Source organism: Tamandua tetradactyla, chromosome 7, assembly GCF_023851605.1.
Source record: "Tamandua tetradactyla isolate mTamTet1 chromosome 7, mTamTet1.pri, whole genome shotgun sequence".
In the NCBI taxonomy this organism is placed as follows: domain Eukaryota; kingdom Metazoa; phylum Chordata; class Mammalia; order Pilosa; family Myrmecophagidae; genus Tamandua; species Tamandua tetradactyla.
The window spans coordinates 163742669-163758758 of record NC_135333.1 but is presented as its reverse complement, the minus strand read 5'-3'; the positions used below and the strand labels follow the sequence as shown (position 1 = coordinate 163758758).

Here is a 16090-nt window from a genome sequence, read left to right as displayed (position 1 = left end):
GAAGACAAGGATGTGGACATACCAAGCAAAGCTTTTAAAAGAATGCTCTTAAAAATACTTAAGGAGATAAAGGAAAGTATAAAGAAAGAACTACAGGATATCAGAAAAGTAATGAATAAACAACATGAGAGTCTAAGTAAAGAGATAGAAATTTTAGAAAAAGATCAAACAAAATAACTGGAACTGAAGACCTCAAAACTGAAATGAAAAATGACCAGGATGGTTTCAGGAACAGAATGAAGCTGGTAGAAGAAAGAATTGATGAACTTGACAACAAAACACTTGACATGAGAGAAATACTAAAAGCAAAGTTAGCCTAAGACAGCTCTGAAACACCATCAAGTACACTGATATATGCATTATGGGAGTCTAAGAAGGTGAAAAACAAGAGAAAGGGGCAGAAGGAATACTTAAAGAATAGTGACAGAGAACTTCTCAAACTTAGCAAAAAACATAAATATGCACATCCAAGAAGCCTACAGAACACAAAATAGGATAAGCATGAAAAAAATCATATATGAACATCATACATCGATTACACCATCAAATGCAAAAGACTAAGAGAGAGTTCTAAAAGAGAACTTGCAAGAGAAAATACATATAAGGGCATCCCAGTAACTCTGAGTGCCAGTTTCTCATCAGAAACCATGGAGGCAAGAAGGGAGTGGGTTGAAATTCTTAAAGAGCTGAAGGAAAACAACTGCAAATCAAGAATTTTATGTACAGTGAGACTCTCTTTCAGAAGCAAGGTAGAGATGAGGACATTCTCAGATGAACAAAAGCTGAAGGCGTCTACCACTGCTAGACCTATCCTATAAGCAATGCTAAAAGGAGTTCTTCAGACTGAAGTGAAAGAACACTAGACAGTGAATTGAAGCAGTATGATGAAATAAAGACCTGTGATAAAGGTAACCATTTGAGTAATTATAAATGCCAGTATTGTTGTATTATATTGTGTTGTGCTATGTTGCACTGCATTGCATTGTGTTGCATCGCATTGGGTTGCATTGCATTGTATGTAACTCTGCTTCTTACTTCCTGTAGGTGCTAAAATGCAAATGCATAAAAAGTAATGATAAATCTCTGTTTTTGGACATGCAATGTACAAAGATATAAGTAGTAACAAGTAAGAAAATAGTGGGGGGAAGAAGGGTATATGAAAGATACACGCATGCTATTGAAGTTAAGTTGGTAGCAAACCATATATTTAGGATATTAAATTTTAACTCTGTGGTAATCACAAGGAAAATGGATGAAAAATATATCCAGATAGAAATGAGAAGCCACTCTATATGGTACAACAAAAGAAAGCAAATAAATATAAAATTAGGCTTTAAAAGGAGTGAGGGACAAAAAAGGCTAAATAGTGAAATGGCAGAAGAAATACATGTATAATCAGTAGTGACTTTAAAAATGTAAATGGATTAAACACTCCAGTTAAAAGGCAGAGACTGGCAGAATGGATGAAAACACATGACCCAACTATAGGCTGTCTGCAAGATAGTTCACCTTAAAGTCAAAGATATGAGTAGGCTAATAAGGAATGGATGAAAAAGAATATGGCATGCAAGTTGTAACCAAAAGAGAGCTGGAGTGGCTATACTAATATTGGACAAAATAGACTTTAAGTCAAAAACAGTTACAAGAGACAAAAGATGATCATTACATCCTGATTAAGGGGACTAAATCAAGTAGAGCTAACAGACATTATAGAACATGGCACATTACAAAAATAGAATACTCATTATTCCCCAGAAGAGACCACATATTGGGTCACAAAAGAGGTCTCAGTATATTAAAAAATACTAACATCATACAATGCATATTCTGTGACTACAATAGAATGAATCTAGGTATCAGTAACAGAGGAAGAAAGAGAAAATTCACAAATACATGGAAATTAAACAACCAATAGTTGTTTTCAGAATTTTCAGAAGCAAAATTCAGAAGTATCTTGAGGCAAATGAAAACAAAAATACAACATACCAAAGCCTATGGGATGTGGCAAAGGCAGTGCTGAGAGGGAAATTTATAGCTCCAAATGCTTACATTAAAAAAGAAGAAAGACTTCAAATCAGAGACCTAACATCAAAACTGGAAGAACTAGAAAAAGAAGAGCAAACTAAACCCAAAGCAAGAAGGAAGGAAATAACAAAGATTGGAGTAGAGATAAATGAAATAGAAAACGAAAAAAAAAATTGAGAGATGAACAAAAACAAAAGTTGGTTCTTTGAAAAGATCACAAAATCGAGAAACCTTTAGCTAGACTGACAAAGAAAAAAGAGAGAGAATACAAATAATAAAAATCAGAAATGAAAAGGGGCCACAACGACCGACTATTGGGAGAAAACGCCTAAAGGGTCTTTGGGGTCTCTCTGCGTTCTTTCTTACAACTGCATGTGAAACTACAATTATCTCAAAATAAAGACCTTAATTTTTGTTTTAAACTGCTGTCTCCATGGCCAAGTCCCTGTCATTGTCTTTAGTTTTATCCACCAATGAGAAGAGAAAAGTAGCCCACCACTTCATAAAGCTGGGAAGACCCTTAAAGGCTGGAGATACTGGCACACCAAGCTTTTTCAATGCCTTTAATTAACTTCAAAATCCATTTTGATTCACATCCACTGCGCCTTTTACTTAATTCACTTAAAGTGAGTATCAACTTTTCAGTAATGATAAAAACGTGTTACTTATTTATATTGGCACTTGACCTTTGAATAGCAGCAAATGCGTAAATCAAGGCCACAGATTAGTCATGAAATAGAAAAGGGAAGCTAGTTAATAGGCTGTTGTTTTTAATTTGTCTTTTCACACTAGACCCCAAGGTTAATGAGAGCAGAGACTTGTCCTTGCTTTATTTGTATTTCATTACACAGCCCAGGCCTCAGTGAACTTCAGCCACCTGAGTGAAGCCATCACTTACGGGCTCAATAAAGCTGGAAACATTTAGCTTGTCATGTCCCATCTTTCCAGACATGTCTGTTTAGTTGAGCTTGGTGATTTACTATGAAGAAAAAAAAAAAAAAGAGGACTTTCTAAGGAAATCCCATAGAATAATATCCATTTTGAGAAGGAGAGAGAAGTATATATTCAACAGTGACTCTGTGTTAGTGCTGTCACCTGCTGGGTAGATTGCCTCTACGAAGCGGAGAGCAGTGTGTCTGCACAGACCCCACGCCCACGTGTACCCCCAAAATGCAATCCGTGCTGTTTGCTCTAATTCCTTCCAGCTCTACCTATGAGCCACAAAGTCACCTTTAAAATTCTGCTTCTATCACTACAAGATCATTTTTCATAATTACAGAGTTTTAATTTCTTTCGTGTGAGTGTGCTGTCTTTGATATATTGAGCCAATTAAATGAAACATGGTTAAAAACCAAATATGAAAAAGGGAACTTAGATAGAAAGTAAAAATCCGTAATTTTTTTTTTAAAGAAACTCAAAGTAGTAGGAGTTGCTATTGTCAGTTAGAGGGGGATTTTTTTTCCCCAACATCAATGCAAAAATAAAGTCTCACCCGTAAGCCCTGCTTGCTTTTGTCACTCTTGTTCTCCGTGACTCTCCCTCCTGTAGGTGGCTTGGATGGTGTCCATTTCTCAACAGCAACGTGACAGAATTCCTAAAATGAAAATCATCCTTCAACATCCAAACGGGTGAGAGAATCAAAGTTTGAAAATAAACACAAAAGGCTGGCGGAGGGCTGGGTGGTCACAGACATTTATTTTCTGTTAGGCCTGGTGATACCAGAAATGGCACTTTACCTGGTTTCTCTTGTAATCAGAAGGGTCACAAGCTGTGAAGGGGTGGATACACTTCCTCTCACTTTTACACCAAGCACAGCCAGTTCCGATGCACACCGGGCATCTGGCAACATGGAAATCCAACTTAATGCCCACGTTTTAAGGAAAAGGTTCAGGTGCTAAAATCTCTCTCTGTGACAGGGCACACAGCATTAAAAAAAAGAAAAACACCCTGGACAGACTGTGATGAGCCGAAGGAGAGAGAGGACGGGCCTCTGAGGCTGGGGTGGAGCACTGGTTTTGTGCCCTGCTCTGAGCCACCCTCGGGACAGAGGAGCCCTAGGGAGTTGCCATGGAAACCTGAAGCTGGGTCACCTGCTGTAACACAGCTAACAGGAGCCTCCCGGCCCTATTTCTGAATCCGGTTCTGCTGTTTATCTACCCTCAGGTAAACCTGTGCCCCCACCCCTGTCTTCCTGTCCCCGAGGTATATGTCTCTATTCATATAGGGGCAGCAGCTCTGCGGTCACCTGGAAGATGTGAGATGGAGAGCATTACCTGGCAGCAGAGGGAACGGGCGCCAGTGTTTGCATTTTAATTAAATTAAGGAAGAATTGTGTCTACTAATCAAATAACCGATCATGCATGGTTAACAGCGGAAGACTTGAAAGCACTCATTAGAAGAATCGCAGTTAAAAGAGGCACGATGAGAAGGGAAATAGAGGTTGGCCTGAAAACTTAGCCTCGGACCCCAGGCCAGGGAAGAGAAGGCCCAGGGAAGCTCATATTTTAAATAGTTTTCAAGAAATAATGAAACTTTCTGAGATTCTGACCTACCGAAACTGCAGAGCACCCCGGTTTGCTTCTGTGTTTTTTTAATCAGACCACGTAAGTGAGCTAGAGGCAAGTTAGTGATTTGTGCTCCTCACTTCCCAGGGATGATTGCCGCACTAAGTGCTTTTCTAACTGGAAAGTTTCCTGACAGAGAGGGCTCTCACCTGCGGCTGAAGTCTCCTTGATTATCTACTTGTGGGCCCAAACCCGGGCAAGTCACTGCCTCTTGTCTGGCGTCTAAAACTGGGGGCCAGGTGAAACTGCTTCTCTTTACATTTTCTTTAAGGTATAAAGATCTACTTAGTTGATAGCTATTTTTTTTTTTCTGTTTGCTGGGTCTTCTGAGGCTTTCTGTAACAAGTTTGGTATTCTTCCTCCTTAAATTCATCCCGCCTATTAAAAACAACTAAACTCAACCTCCGATCATCCCTCTTTCAGGGAGCCTCTATGGTAAAAATGAGTTCCAGTTGCTCTCCTGTGTTAATAACTGTAGAGTTACCTCCCAATTAGGTCCAGAATTCGGATTCATTTTCCCCAAAGAAGCCATGGCTCCCAGGCCAAACCCAAACAAACCCACATTTGGCACTCAGATATTTGAATCATAGCATCACTAATAAAACAGCCTGCCACTGTCTCTATGAGAACCTCCATCCCTCTTGCACCTGGAAAACCAGGAATCGGAGAAATGTATTTCCTGTCTTTCATCTGCTTTTGAAGGCAAGGAAGGGGGCCCTAACTCAGAGGGGAATGGTGGCCCAAAGAGGCTAATGGTGGTAAAAAGCGGGGAGAATTAACAGGTTCTTTTGGTGAAAGGTGCTTCAGCTTGTCCTTTTCCTTGAGTGCAACTTTCCCAACCTCACAAGCACTGCCTCTCCCTCCACCCAAACTCCGGAAGCTATTCTGATCAGGGGGGAAACGAGAAGCACACCTTGCAGTACTCATTTCAAGGCCACCTCCTATTCTGGGGAAAACATGTTCCCCTGTAAGTGCAAGTATTTAAGCGCTGTCATTCTACCCCCTTGGCTGCACCACCTCAATTGTTAGGGCTTGAGTGAACTAGCTGGGCTTATTAACTCAGGGGCTCTCCTAGCTACTGTTAGGCCGGGCTCCAAATGGCACTTCAGAAAGTTCTACTCCACACAAGAGTTCTTTAGGAAGTTGAGGAGCAAAACAAATAAATAAATTAAAGCCAATGAGAGAACATTTAAATTTCACATAAAATCTTACTCTCTTAATGATGAGCAGTTGGTAAAGTTGAATCTCTCTGATAAATTCCAAGAACCGAAGAACGTCACGTGGACAACTAAAACATCTGGCGGGAAGGGGGAAAAAAAGTCATTTGTGGTGGGTTCCTGCTATAGACAAGCATAGCTGTAAATGCAAAAAAAAAATAAATAAATATTTTTGCGTCCACTGCATGGAGGGTGGGGGTGGGGGGTGCCAGCTGCTCTCGAACATTTCAATCAGTATGTGGTTCCTTCCCGCGGGCCATTCACGCCAGGCAGCCAGAGTGCACATCACACACTCCAAACAGCCCTGAATCCAACCCGCCTTCCAAGCCTCCCATGGATAATCACTAGGAAAAGCCATTTTACAGCCCATTTCCATCACAAACTCTCCCTGGGATTACTATCTCAGCTTGTAATTGGCCACGACATAAGAATAAAACAAGTCACCGAGCAAGAAATGTCTAGAACATGATAAGCAGAATGTTAGAAAGGAAATCCTGCACCTTCTGAAAAATCCGCACTACAAATATTTACCTAACAAACTCTAAGGTGTGGTTCCTGTGGGCTGGGATTCATAATCTTTGAGTCAACTGTTGCCAAATCTATGATGAATATTTTCATATTTGCTTTTGAAAACATACCCATTGGCTAGAAAACCCCAAAAGAATAAAGTAAAAAAGGATCAAACCTATGGTTAAATCTGTATTAGAAGGATGTAATGTTTCCTGTATCTCCTTAAGCTTATATAGATTCTATCTAAGGCAGTGATTCCCAAACCCTTATCAGAATCACTTGAGAAAAATTGTGAACCTACAGGTTCCGGGGCCATTATCCCTAAAAATTTTGAATTGGTAGACCTAGGGTGGGCCTGGGAATGTGTAGTTTGTCATGCTCCCCAGTTAATGGCTGTACTCAGCCACATAATGCCTTTCAAACCCTTTTCCTTACGGACCAGTGCTAAACTGTGATGAAGTTTTCACTTGATTCACTTGGTATTCAAATCTTCTTTCCTTTGTGAATTAATGGGGGATAACAGATGGCACTTTTTTGGTAAGTCTTCACTTGACCAACTAAGAAGTTGGCTTGCCTTTATCAACACCCCTAATTTTCTTACTGAACTTTTGATGGATGTGTTGTTCCAAAAGCCTGTGAATCTCCACTTTAAGGTACAGCTCTATAGTAATAAAATTCCCTCTGAAAGCCAGGATGTCACATAAAATTCTGCTCACACAGAGTGGGTATATGTGAAACCATAGTCCTCTGTTCAAAAGACAAAGAGGTCTGGAGGCCTGACAGGACCTCTTATCAAAAGCATTTGACTAGACACTTGATAAATGTTACTGGAATGAACATATGGACAAGAAGAACTGAGAAACTCCTGATGAAAATACATTTCAATGGAATCTACAGGTGTCTGGTGATAAAGACAAGCAAAAGTCAGCCTTTTCTGAGCATGAACTATGCACAAAGCAGCATTTGCAAATATCACAAGGAAATGAATATTCATGCTCTCTGCTATGGAAGCATTTGGATAAAATGACTTAGGTGGAAGTACGCAACAATGATAGCACAAAGAAACACCACATGAGTGGTCTGAGCTCCACGGTAGAATCTGGGTACAAAAATGGGGGGCCAATAGGGCGTGCAGTGGTGATGGAATGGTTGTGATGGGTAGAGCAAGATGTGGCAAGGCTGTGTGGAAGAGGTGGCTTCCAGTGTTTTCAAAGCTAAAGGGCAATAGGATATGGTGGAAAGGGTGAGCCCCTTTTTCTAAGTCTCAGGAAGGCCATGGAGAAAGGTTTGCTAATGGCTCTTATCAGCTGAGTATAAGAGGTGGGAAATGAGTTTGTTCGCCTACTTAAGATAAGCAACAATTCAGAAAAGGACAAGTGAAGAGTTGGGTGCAATTGTTGGACGCTCTAAAAGCAACCAACTAGCTTTACAAGGTGACCTCAAATACATCAGAAGCATATTTTACAGATGAGCAAGAGCCACATTTTAAGGACTAAAATTAACTAGAAGTGCATTACAAAAGCTGCAGAGCATGGGAAAAGTAAAATGGAAAATTGAGGCAATTTTCCAAACAATTCAGACCTCAATAGCCACTCTGACCCAGAGAATTCAGGCATTCTTTTTTTAGCCTGAAATTTTTAAAATTTATTTTAAGTTTTTTTAGAATCAAATTCTCTTTGGAAGAGTTTAGGGTTCATTGGGTAATTCCAACTCTTGCCACAAAACTCAGCTCCATTATAATCATCACCCATCTTAGGAAGCCTGCACCGTGCACTCTATTTCTCTTCTGTCTCACTCAAAGGGACTCAGTGAGTCCTTGGTCTCCGTTGTACTTACCAAGCATCTCCTGATGTTTCACATCTCTCCATTCCCTCCATTCCCTCTGCCTTTCCTCCAGCTCTCATATTTATCCTCACCTGGATCACTGTAATAGCTTTCCTCTGATCATCTGTAACTCATTTTGCCCTCCTCCAGTCCAGTCTCTCCGTGTCCATTCATTCACTTAACTAATTCATTAATTAAATTCATTGATTGCAAATGGCCACTATGTGCCAGGTATAGCTCTAAGCAAAGCAATGAAGATGTCTTCACAAAGTCCCTTCCCTCACGGGGCTCACATTCTAGAGAACAGACAGACAATGCATCATTGTACCGCAAATCTGAGTGCGCCTACCTCCAGTTTAAAAGCTTTCCACGAGTCATTGAAACTCACAGAATAAAGTCCAAGGCTCACAAGCCCTTTACGGTCCCCTGGTTGCCTTCTTTGGTATCCATGAAAACTCCTCTTTTCCCACCTACACTGACCTTATTTGCCTTGGCCATTTAGAACCTCCAGCAGCTCCTTGAGCAAAGCATTTTCTTTCCTTCTGGGCATCATACACGTTGTTTTGTTCTCTGCCTAGAATACTCGTTGTCCTTCCTCTTTGTCTGGCTCAACCCTACTTACTCTCTGGTCTTGTTTAGTCATCATTTTCTCCAGAGAACTTTGCTTGAACCACCTCCCGAGTCCAGTTAGACGCCCTTCTCATGTGCTTTCTTGAGTGCTCTATGTTCCTTACATTGCTCCAAAACTAAAAGCACTACGAGCAGAGACCAGGTCCGTCAGTCTTTTTTATCACTGTCTTCCTAGCACAGTGCTTGCCTGGCACAAAAGTAGTTCTGCAAAAACACTTTTTCTATGAATGAATGAATGAATGCAGCAAACTTAAGATGATAGAACACTGGCTGACATATTTTCTACTCTCATCCTGGGCATGCCCTGCTTTTCAGCTCTCTGAATTCTCTGAACTAGTTGGATGGGGGTCAGCCCAGTGGTCTCTGGCTTCATTCCACTCTCTTCTCCAACTTCCCCTGCTCGGTCATTCCCCAGTCAAAACAAGGCAGAGCAGATGTGAGCTGGATCATGGTGAAAAGTGGGAACCACAGCTGAGGCACAGAGCGAGATCCTAAAATGCCACTACTCAGATTTCCTGTTACTTGTTTCCTGGCAATCTGAACTCAGCAGGTGCTCTTGCCTTCTTCACTTTTTCACACCACCCACCATCACAAAACCCAGAAAAGGTCGCATATACCTTTGTAGGATGCGCTGGTCTGGATGCTACAGGAGCAGGTCCGGTTTGGCAGAGTTCTGCTCCGGCAGAGCTCCTTGTTGGAGTGAGCGCTCTTCACCACGCACTCGGGGTACTTTGGAGAGAAGCTTCCCACCAGTGTCACGATAGTCTGTGCGTGGGAAAGGAGAGACGGAAAACAAACCAATTTTTTTCATCATTTCCATTCATCACAGATAAAAGCTCAGGAGAACTCACCCTTTGACCTGCCATCAGAAGGAAACGTTCCCAGAGAGCTTATCATTGATGTAAAGAAATAGATGCTTTAGTGACTACTTGGTTTGCTCTTCTGTGGACTGTGTATTAATATTCTTCGATTATTTTCCTGCTTTGTGTGTGTATTTTTCTTATCAATTGTTAAAGCTCTCTGAATAGCATGGATATTAATCCTTATCTACCATACTTGTGACCCATATTTTCTCCCAATCTCCTGTTTGTCTCGTAACTTTTGTCCATGTTTTCTTTTGCCCTACAAAATAGGTTTTTTATGCAATCAGATACAGCATTTTCCTGTCTGATTTACAAAGTTCTTCCCAAACTCTAGTTCATAGACAAATATAAAATTTGTCAACCATCCTTTTGTTTTATTTTTAAACATATATGGTTAATCCATCTGTAAATATGAGATAAGGGTCCAACGTCATTTTTATCCAGATGGTTAATCAGTTATGTCATAACCACTTACTAAAAAAATATCCTTTTCTAACTGAACTGAAATATCACTGTTGTCATATATTAAATTACCATATATCTGGAATCTATTTCTGAGCTCTGCTCTGTTCCAATTATCTATTGATCTACTTGTATTCCAACATCTTCAACTTTTTACTACTGTGACGTTAAGTATACTCAGCATTTGATGAGGCAAACTTCTCCTTGTTCATCTTCATTTTTATAATCTTAGCATTTCCTAGACATTTATTCTTCCATATGAAATTTAAGATCACTTTATCCAAAAGGGGTAAGGAGACTGTGAGTCTAATTGGAATGATGCTACATATATGGATTAATTTTAGGAGAACTTATATCTTTATGATATTAAATCTTCTCATTTCAAAGATGTGATTTTTCTTTCATTTGTTTTTCTTTAATTCAGGAAATGAAGAGGATGTACCTTAATTTCCCAGATAAAAGAATAGGGTCTATTCTAGTCACGAGGGGTCACCCCATCTTCCCGTTTCCAAAGCACAAAGGGCACACTATCATGCGAGAAGAAGGCAAACTCTTTCAATTTAACTTCAGCTGGGCTGAATTCCAATCACCATGAGGGAACCCGAGCATGGTAACAACCTCCAAGCCATTACCAGGAACTCATCTTCAACAAATGGCTCAACTCGCATCCAAACCGACTTCTTCAACCCAGCATTTATATCTGCACCATAAATCTTAGCACGTGATCACATCACAGATTATTCTACATGTATCTTAAATTTAATTTGTTGCCCAAACATTATAACAAACATCCTATTTTACCAACTTTCAAATTTTCCCCACGTTTCTTCTAGTTCTCGCATGCATAGTTTTGACAGAGCTGTAACCAATTGCATATTCACAAATATTTATCAAGCTCCCAACATGTGTGAGGTTCTGCACAGGGACTGAATATATCTGTGAACCAAACAGTGATAGGCCTTGCCCTCAAAGAGCTTATAGTCCAGTGAAGGAGGGAAAATTCCTTAGACTAAAATTGGAGGGTCACACAGTAGTTCAGCAAGAGATGGCAGAAGTGTGGGCTAGGATGGTCCAGTGGAAATGGGAAGACATGAACAGATTCAAGGCATCCTATAGAGGTAGCATGGGTAGGTCAAGAGAAGAGCCTGAAGAGGGTGTGTCATGGAAGGTGATGGAAGAGAGGCTTTCAAAAATGTTGCCAGTAGGTCAAGCAAAATGAGGATTTTTATAGTGTCTGTCATGGAATTCACTAAGAAGCTTAGTAAGAGCAGTTTCAGGGAAACAGTGGGGTAGAAACCAGGTTGGAGTTTATCTGAAATTAGGAGATAAGTTTTATCAGGTGCAGTGGAAGGAGAGGTAACAAGGGAGCTGAAGGTATTTGCAAAAGTCTGGGTTACAAAGCTTCAGCTTCAGCCTCATAAACCCAACATGGGACTCCTTACCAGGCTGATAGCTCTTTCTTTAATTAAGCTGGATGTAGAGGGAGTGAAGACACAAAGGGTCAGATGGGAGAGAGGGAAAGTCTGAATGTCAATTAGCTGGCAATTCCCATGGGGCCAAAAATTTCTTGGTACATAGCTTTCTATCAGGTCGGGATAACTTATTTTCCTACAGGAAGGAAGTGCCCCTTACTGTAGAATAATTTGGTTATTTACAGGTTTCTAATTCTATAAATACATTGCAATAGCATGTTTATACTTGTGGATTTTCTCCTTTCAAATTATGTCTTCAGAATAACTTCTAAGACTGGAATTAGTCTTCAAGCAGAATGAATATATTTATTACTTTTTAAACATATTGCCAAACTGCTTTCCAAAAATGTTGTGCTAATTGACATCACCAACACTGGTGATAACATACCTTATTATCACTTTAATTTGTATTTACTTGATAACTGGTGAAGTTGAACATATTTCCATATTTACATCTACTCTCCTAAGCTTTCCCTTGTGAGAATATATGCTTCTGCCCACGTAATTTTTGTCTTAATGTTTTCTTTGTAATTTCTCCTAGCTTCATTACCTTGTCATTAATATTTTTGTCTATTGCAAATATTTTCCTGCAGTGTGTGCTTTAGTATATATTTTTTGTAGAAGTTTACAAAAGGCAAATATATGAATACAGATGCTGCTTCGGTGCTAAGAAAGTTATCTCCTTCCAAATTACCTGATGTTCAACTCTATTTTTTATAAGTTAGATTTTATATGGAATTCCTTAACTAACCTAAATTTTATTATTTAATGTAAAATATAAATTTGATTGTTTTTACATTGTAGAACAGTTATCTCATATGTTATAATATAATTCTTTCGTTTCTTTTATTTTATGATATCTGATTTTTAAAAATTTTTGTATCTAGTTATGATCTTTCTCTTCTCTTCTACTGATCTATATTTCTAATTTAAAATCAGAATAATGGATTGAATTATTGTCACTGTATATATATATATATATATATACATATATACATACAGTAACAATAATTATATATATATATAATATATATATAGTTATGTATATATATATATAGTCAGATGGGAGTAGCCTTGTTAAATAAACTTTTTTCCATACATTTTTTGGCTATTCTTAACCAGTTCACATTGTTCCAGATGAATTTTATATTAATTCTAAGAAAAAACTCAATTATATGAGTTAGGGAAGAAGTAACATTTCAATAATATCTTCCCACCAAGAAATAGAGTATGTGTCTAGATATAGTCAAGGTGTTTTTCATACTTTCTAAGAAAGTACTGTGTGTTTTTGTTTCTATTTTTATTTATGCTATGTTTTTACTGATAAGGTTTCACAGGCATGAATTATAAATAGCCTTAATAGACCACTGACCTGCTATTCAATTACTAGTAGAAAGAATGGTTTAAGACAAACTGTTGCAAAAGCCCAAATCATTATTTTTGGTAGCTGCCTCCCATATGTATCTTCTAGTAAGAATGCTTATTCTAGTAAAAATGCTTACAAAACACAGAGCATATACTTTGCTCTTTAAGTTTATGCCTGAGTATTTTTGCTGTTTTGATGAATGGGATCTTTACTAATTGAAGTTAACATCTGACACACAGCAAGGTTATGTCTCTATGAATATTTATGGAGCATTTAGCACTTCATGTAGCTTTTACTAATTTGAATAGTTCATAAGACTAATATCTTTAGATTTTCGAGATAATCACTTCAGATTAAAAATAATGATGTTTTCGTCTATTCTATTCCAAAACTTATTCCTATTACTTGCTTCTTATGTTTATGCACTGGACAGAATTTTAAAAACACTGTTGATAGCATCAGTGATGGTGGATTTCCTTGTTTTAGATCTAATTTGTAAAAAAATATTTCTAGATCTCTCTTTAGGAACCATGTTATCTGTGGGAAATACTTTTATTCCTATTTCTTCTCTGTCTTATCAGTAGAAAAACATTTTACACACATATTTTACATACTGCAAAAATGGAATCATGTCATGCATCCACTTTTTTTGGTTGCCTGTGTAAATGGGGCTTTCATTTTTCTGCTTTTTTCACTTGTCTCCAGCTTCCCTCTCTATCACATAATCATTCACACCCATCTCCACCAGGGAAACTCATGTTGACAATCTAGTGTGATTCTTCTTTTATTTGTCTCCATTCTCAAATAATCATACATAGATATAAACATATAAGCATAGATAGGGACTTTTTGGTCAATACAAGAGCATTTTATACATACTTTTCTGTATCTTCTGTTTTTACTCAAAAAACTCACAGAAATCCCTCCAAGACAACTGGGATAGCTCTAGTTATTTCTTCTTAACAGCTGCACAGCATTCCATAGCAAGGAAGAGGATGTACAGTCTTCTGATTGTGCTGTGTCAGGAGACAAAGCTTCTTGTGAACGTGACTCTCTATTCTATGGGTTTTTTCTGTACCTAGAAAGTTACTAGAATGATACCAGGCATATGGCAGGCAGAGGGCAAACACCCTCACAATGGAATGAATAGATGGAGGCGGGGAAAGCTACAGATGCCACCTCAGGATGCCAGGACCAGGTATGCAAACAAACAAAGACTTGAGACTTTCAGGGAAGTCATGGATGGTCCTAATGATAGGAAATATTTTGAAGCAATATGATCAAGAGATGAACATTAGATATCAATATTACTAAAATAATCGGTCTTATTCAAAGAGTAGCTTTAATCAAAATACTTAATTGTTACATCCTTTATTTTGAGAGCAACGGTGAGCTAGAAGGATGGGCTATGTGGAAAGGACGCCAGGGGGTCAGGGGAAAACCCCAGTGGGAGGCGCGGTGACAAGGACAGCACTTCTGGTCAGTGGGGTGGGAAGCAATTTTTTGTAATGTTCCAGAACAGGTAAAAATGGTGATTAATGTATACAAGTGAACCCATACATAATGAGCAATTGTGCAAAGGAGTACTTTTTAGTTAATGAATGAATTACTTTCTCCTCCCCACTACATTTAGCTCACGGGTTACCCTGAAAATCTTGTAAATGATAAAAGAATCTTGCATAATCTCAACCACTTGGCAGAGTCCTGGGTTTATGTGAGGATCATGATATTTTCTACCATTCTCAATCAGCACTAAAGTCAGCTATTTTTCAGGCTGATAAAGAGAAGTAAAAACTTGGCCAAACCTCTGCTTGGATACCCCAGGTTCTATCCACTCTGACTCAGGGCTGGTGGAGGTTTGGGTGAGGGCTCCTTCACTGCCAGGTGGACCACAGAAAGCGGCAATGGGCAAAGAACTTTAAATTGGTGAATTCTGATCTCTTAGGACTTGAAAGCTTGATTCTTTTATTATTTATCACTCATTAAATGCTCTGGCTCCCCTTTATTAAATGTTAAATCATCGTAAGTGGTCTGGTTCTTGCTATTTGAAATGGCAAAGTGTAAGGGAAAAGAGAACATGGCCCATTTCCTTGTTAATGTGACATTCAGATAAAACGGAGACAGCGCCACACACAGGGCAACTGGCTGCTGATGGCGATGCTGTCCAGTTATTCATAATACAAGAGCCATAATTAGGGAGAAGACATTTCCGTGTGGCATCACTGAGATTGCAAAGTAGGAATCCCATCTTCCCATAGGGCCTGGTTGTTTCGTGTATCAGAAAATGCTTGGATACATTCATGGCTTCCTTCCTCTCCTCCAGGGGCAGGGCTGCCACAAGTGCTACAGCCACAGGAAGCTTCCCCACTGGCTCTCCAAGGGGCCTCATGGGCAATCGTGTTATCCCACACTGATTTTCTCTCCTCTCTACCAATATTACCTGACACCTTGTTCATAGGGCAGTTGTTAAGAGAATCCCGAACACATTAGGAGAAGGCACCATAGAGCAAAATTCTAAAATTCAACCACAGTTAAAGATTCTTGGTTGAGTCTGAACTTCTTTCTCTTGATGTTTTTAATGTTAATATGTCTTTCCATCAAGTTAAAAGGTGATCTTTTCATTAAACGTAACCACTGAAGGTCATCTTTAGCCCCACAAGGTGACAAACTCCGCTGGTCCACGATGTGCCTTGTTCTCTGCTATGTCCCCGGCATCTGCTCAGCACCCAACATTCACTGACTAAATGAATAGACTCCTATAACTAAGTTTATTTGGTTATTTTACACACAGAAGGCAGTCAGCACGAGTTGGACAAAATGAGGAGACTACAAATTGAGACAAACAAATGATCTTACCTTATCTTTACTGCTTCGAATCATCTCGATTTTAGGGCACTGTTCAGCTCCAGATGAAATATCCAGCCAGTTTCCGGAGTTCTCTAAAGGTATGCAATCTCCTTGAAAAGTGCACCTAAAAACAAAAGACCAACAAAACAGCAATGCCACACATACAAGTTAAAACTTCCTCATACTTGGCTTCAGTACAAAATGCCAGGTTTAGTATAGTGGATTATTGATTTTGAATGAGAATAGGAAGATGATGCTGAAATCATGAATTGCAATAGGAAAACAGCAGAAGGTTTTTTCAGTCATGTCT

The 16090-nt window shown here is 39.1% G+C and overlaps 1 protein-coding gene across 2 annotated transcripts in view; it reads right to left on the bottom strand.

Moving 5' to 3' along the window:
* Positions 1-16090, bottom strand: part of PLXNC1 (plexin C1) — a 138650-nt gene that overhangs the window by 68002 nt on the left and 54558 nt on the right. For both annotated transcript variants that reach the window (XR_013155866.1, XM_077111612.1), the window contains exons 5-9: positions 15790-15904; positions 9388-9535; positions 5802-5886; positions 3762-3864; positions 3518-3619 (exon numbers count right to left, since the gene is read on the bottom strand). Coding sequence is in view for 1 of the 2 variants with exons in the window: in XM_077111612.1 (XP_076967727.1) it covers positions 3518-3619; positions 3762-3864; positions 5802-5886; positions 9388-9535; positions 15790-15904 (553 nt within the window). In the remaining variant the exon portion in view is untranslated. The remainder of the gene's footprint in view (positions 1-3517; positions 3620-3761; positions 3865-5801; positions 5887-9387; positions 9536-15789; positions 15905-16090) is intronic.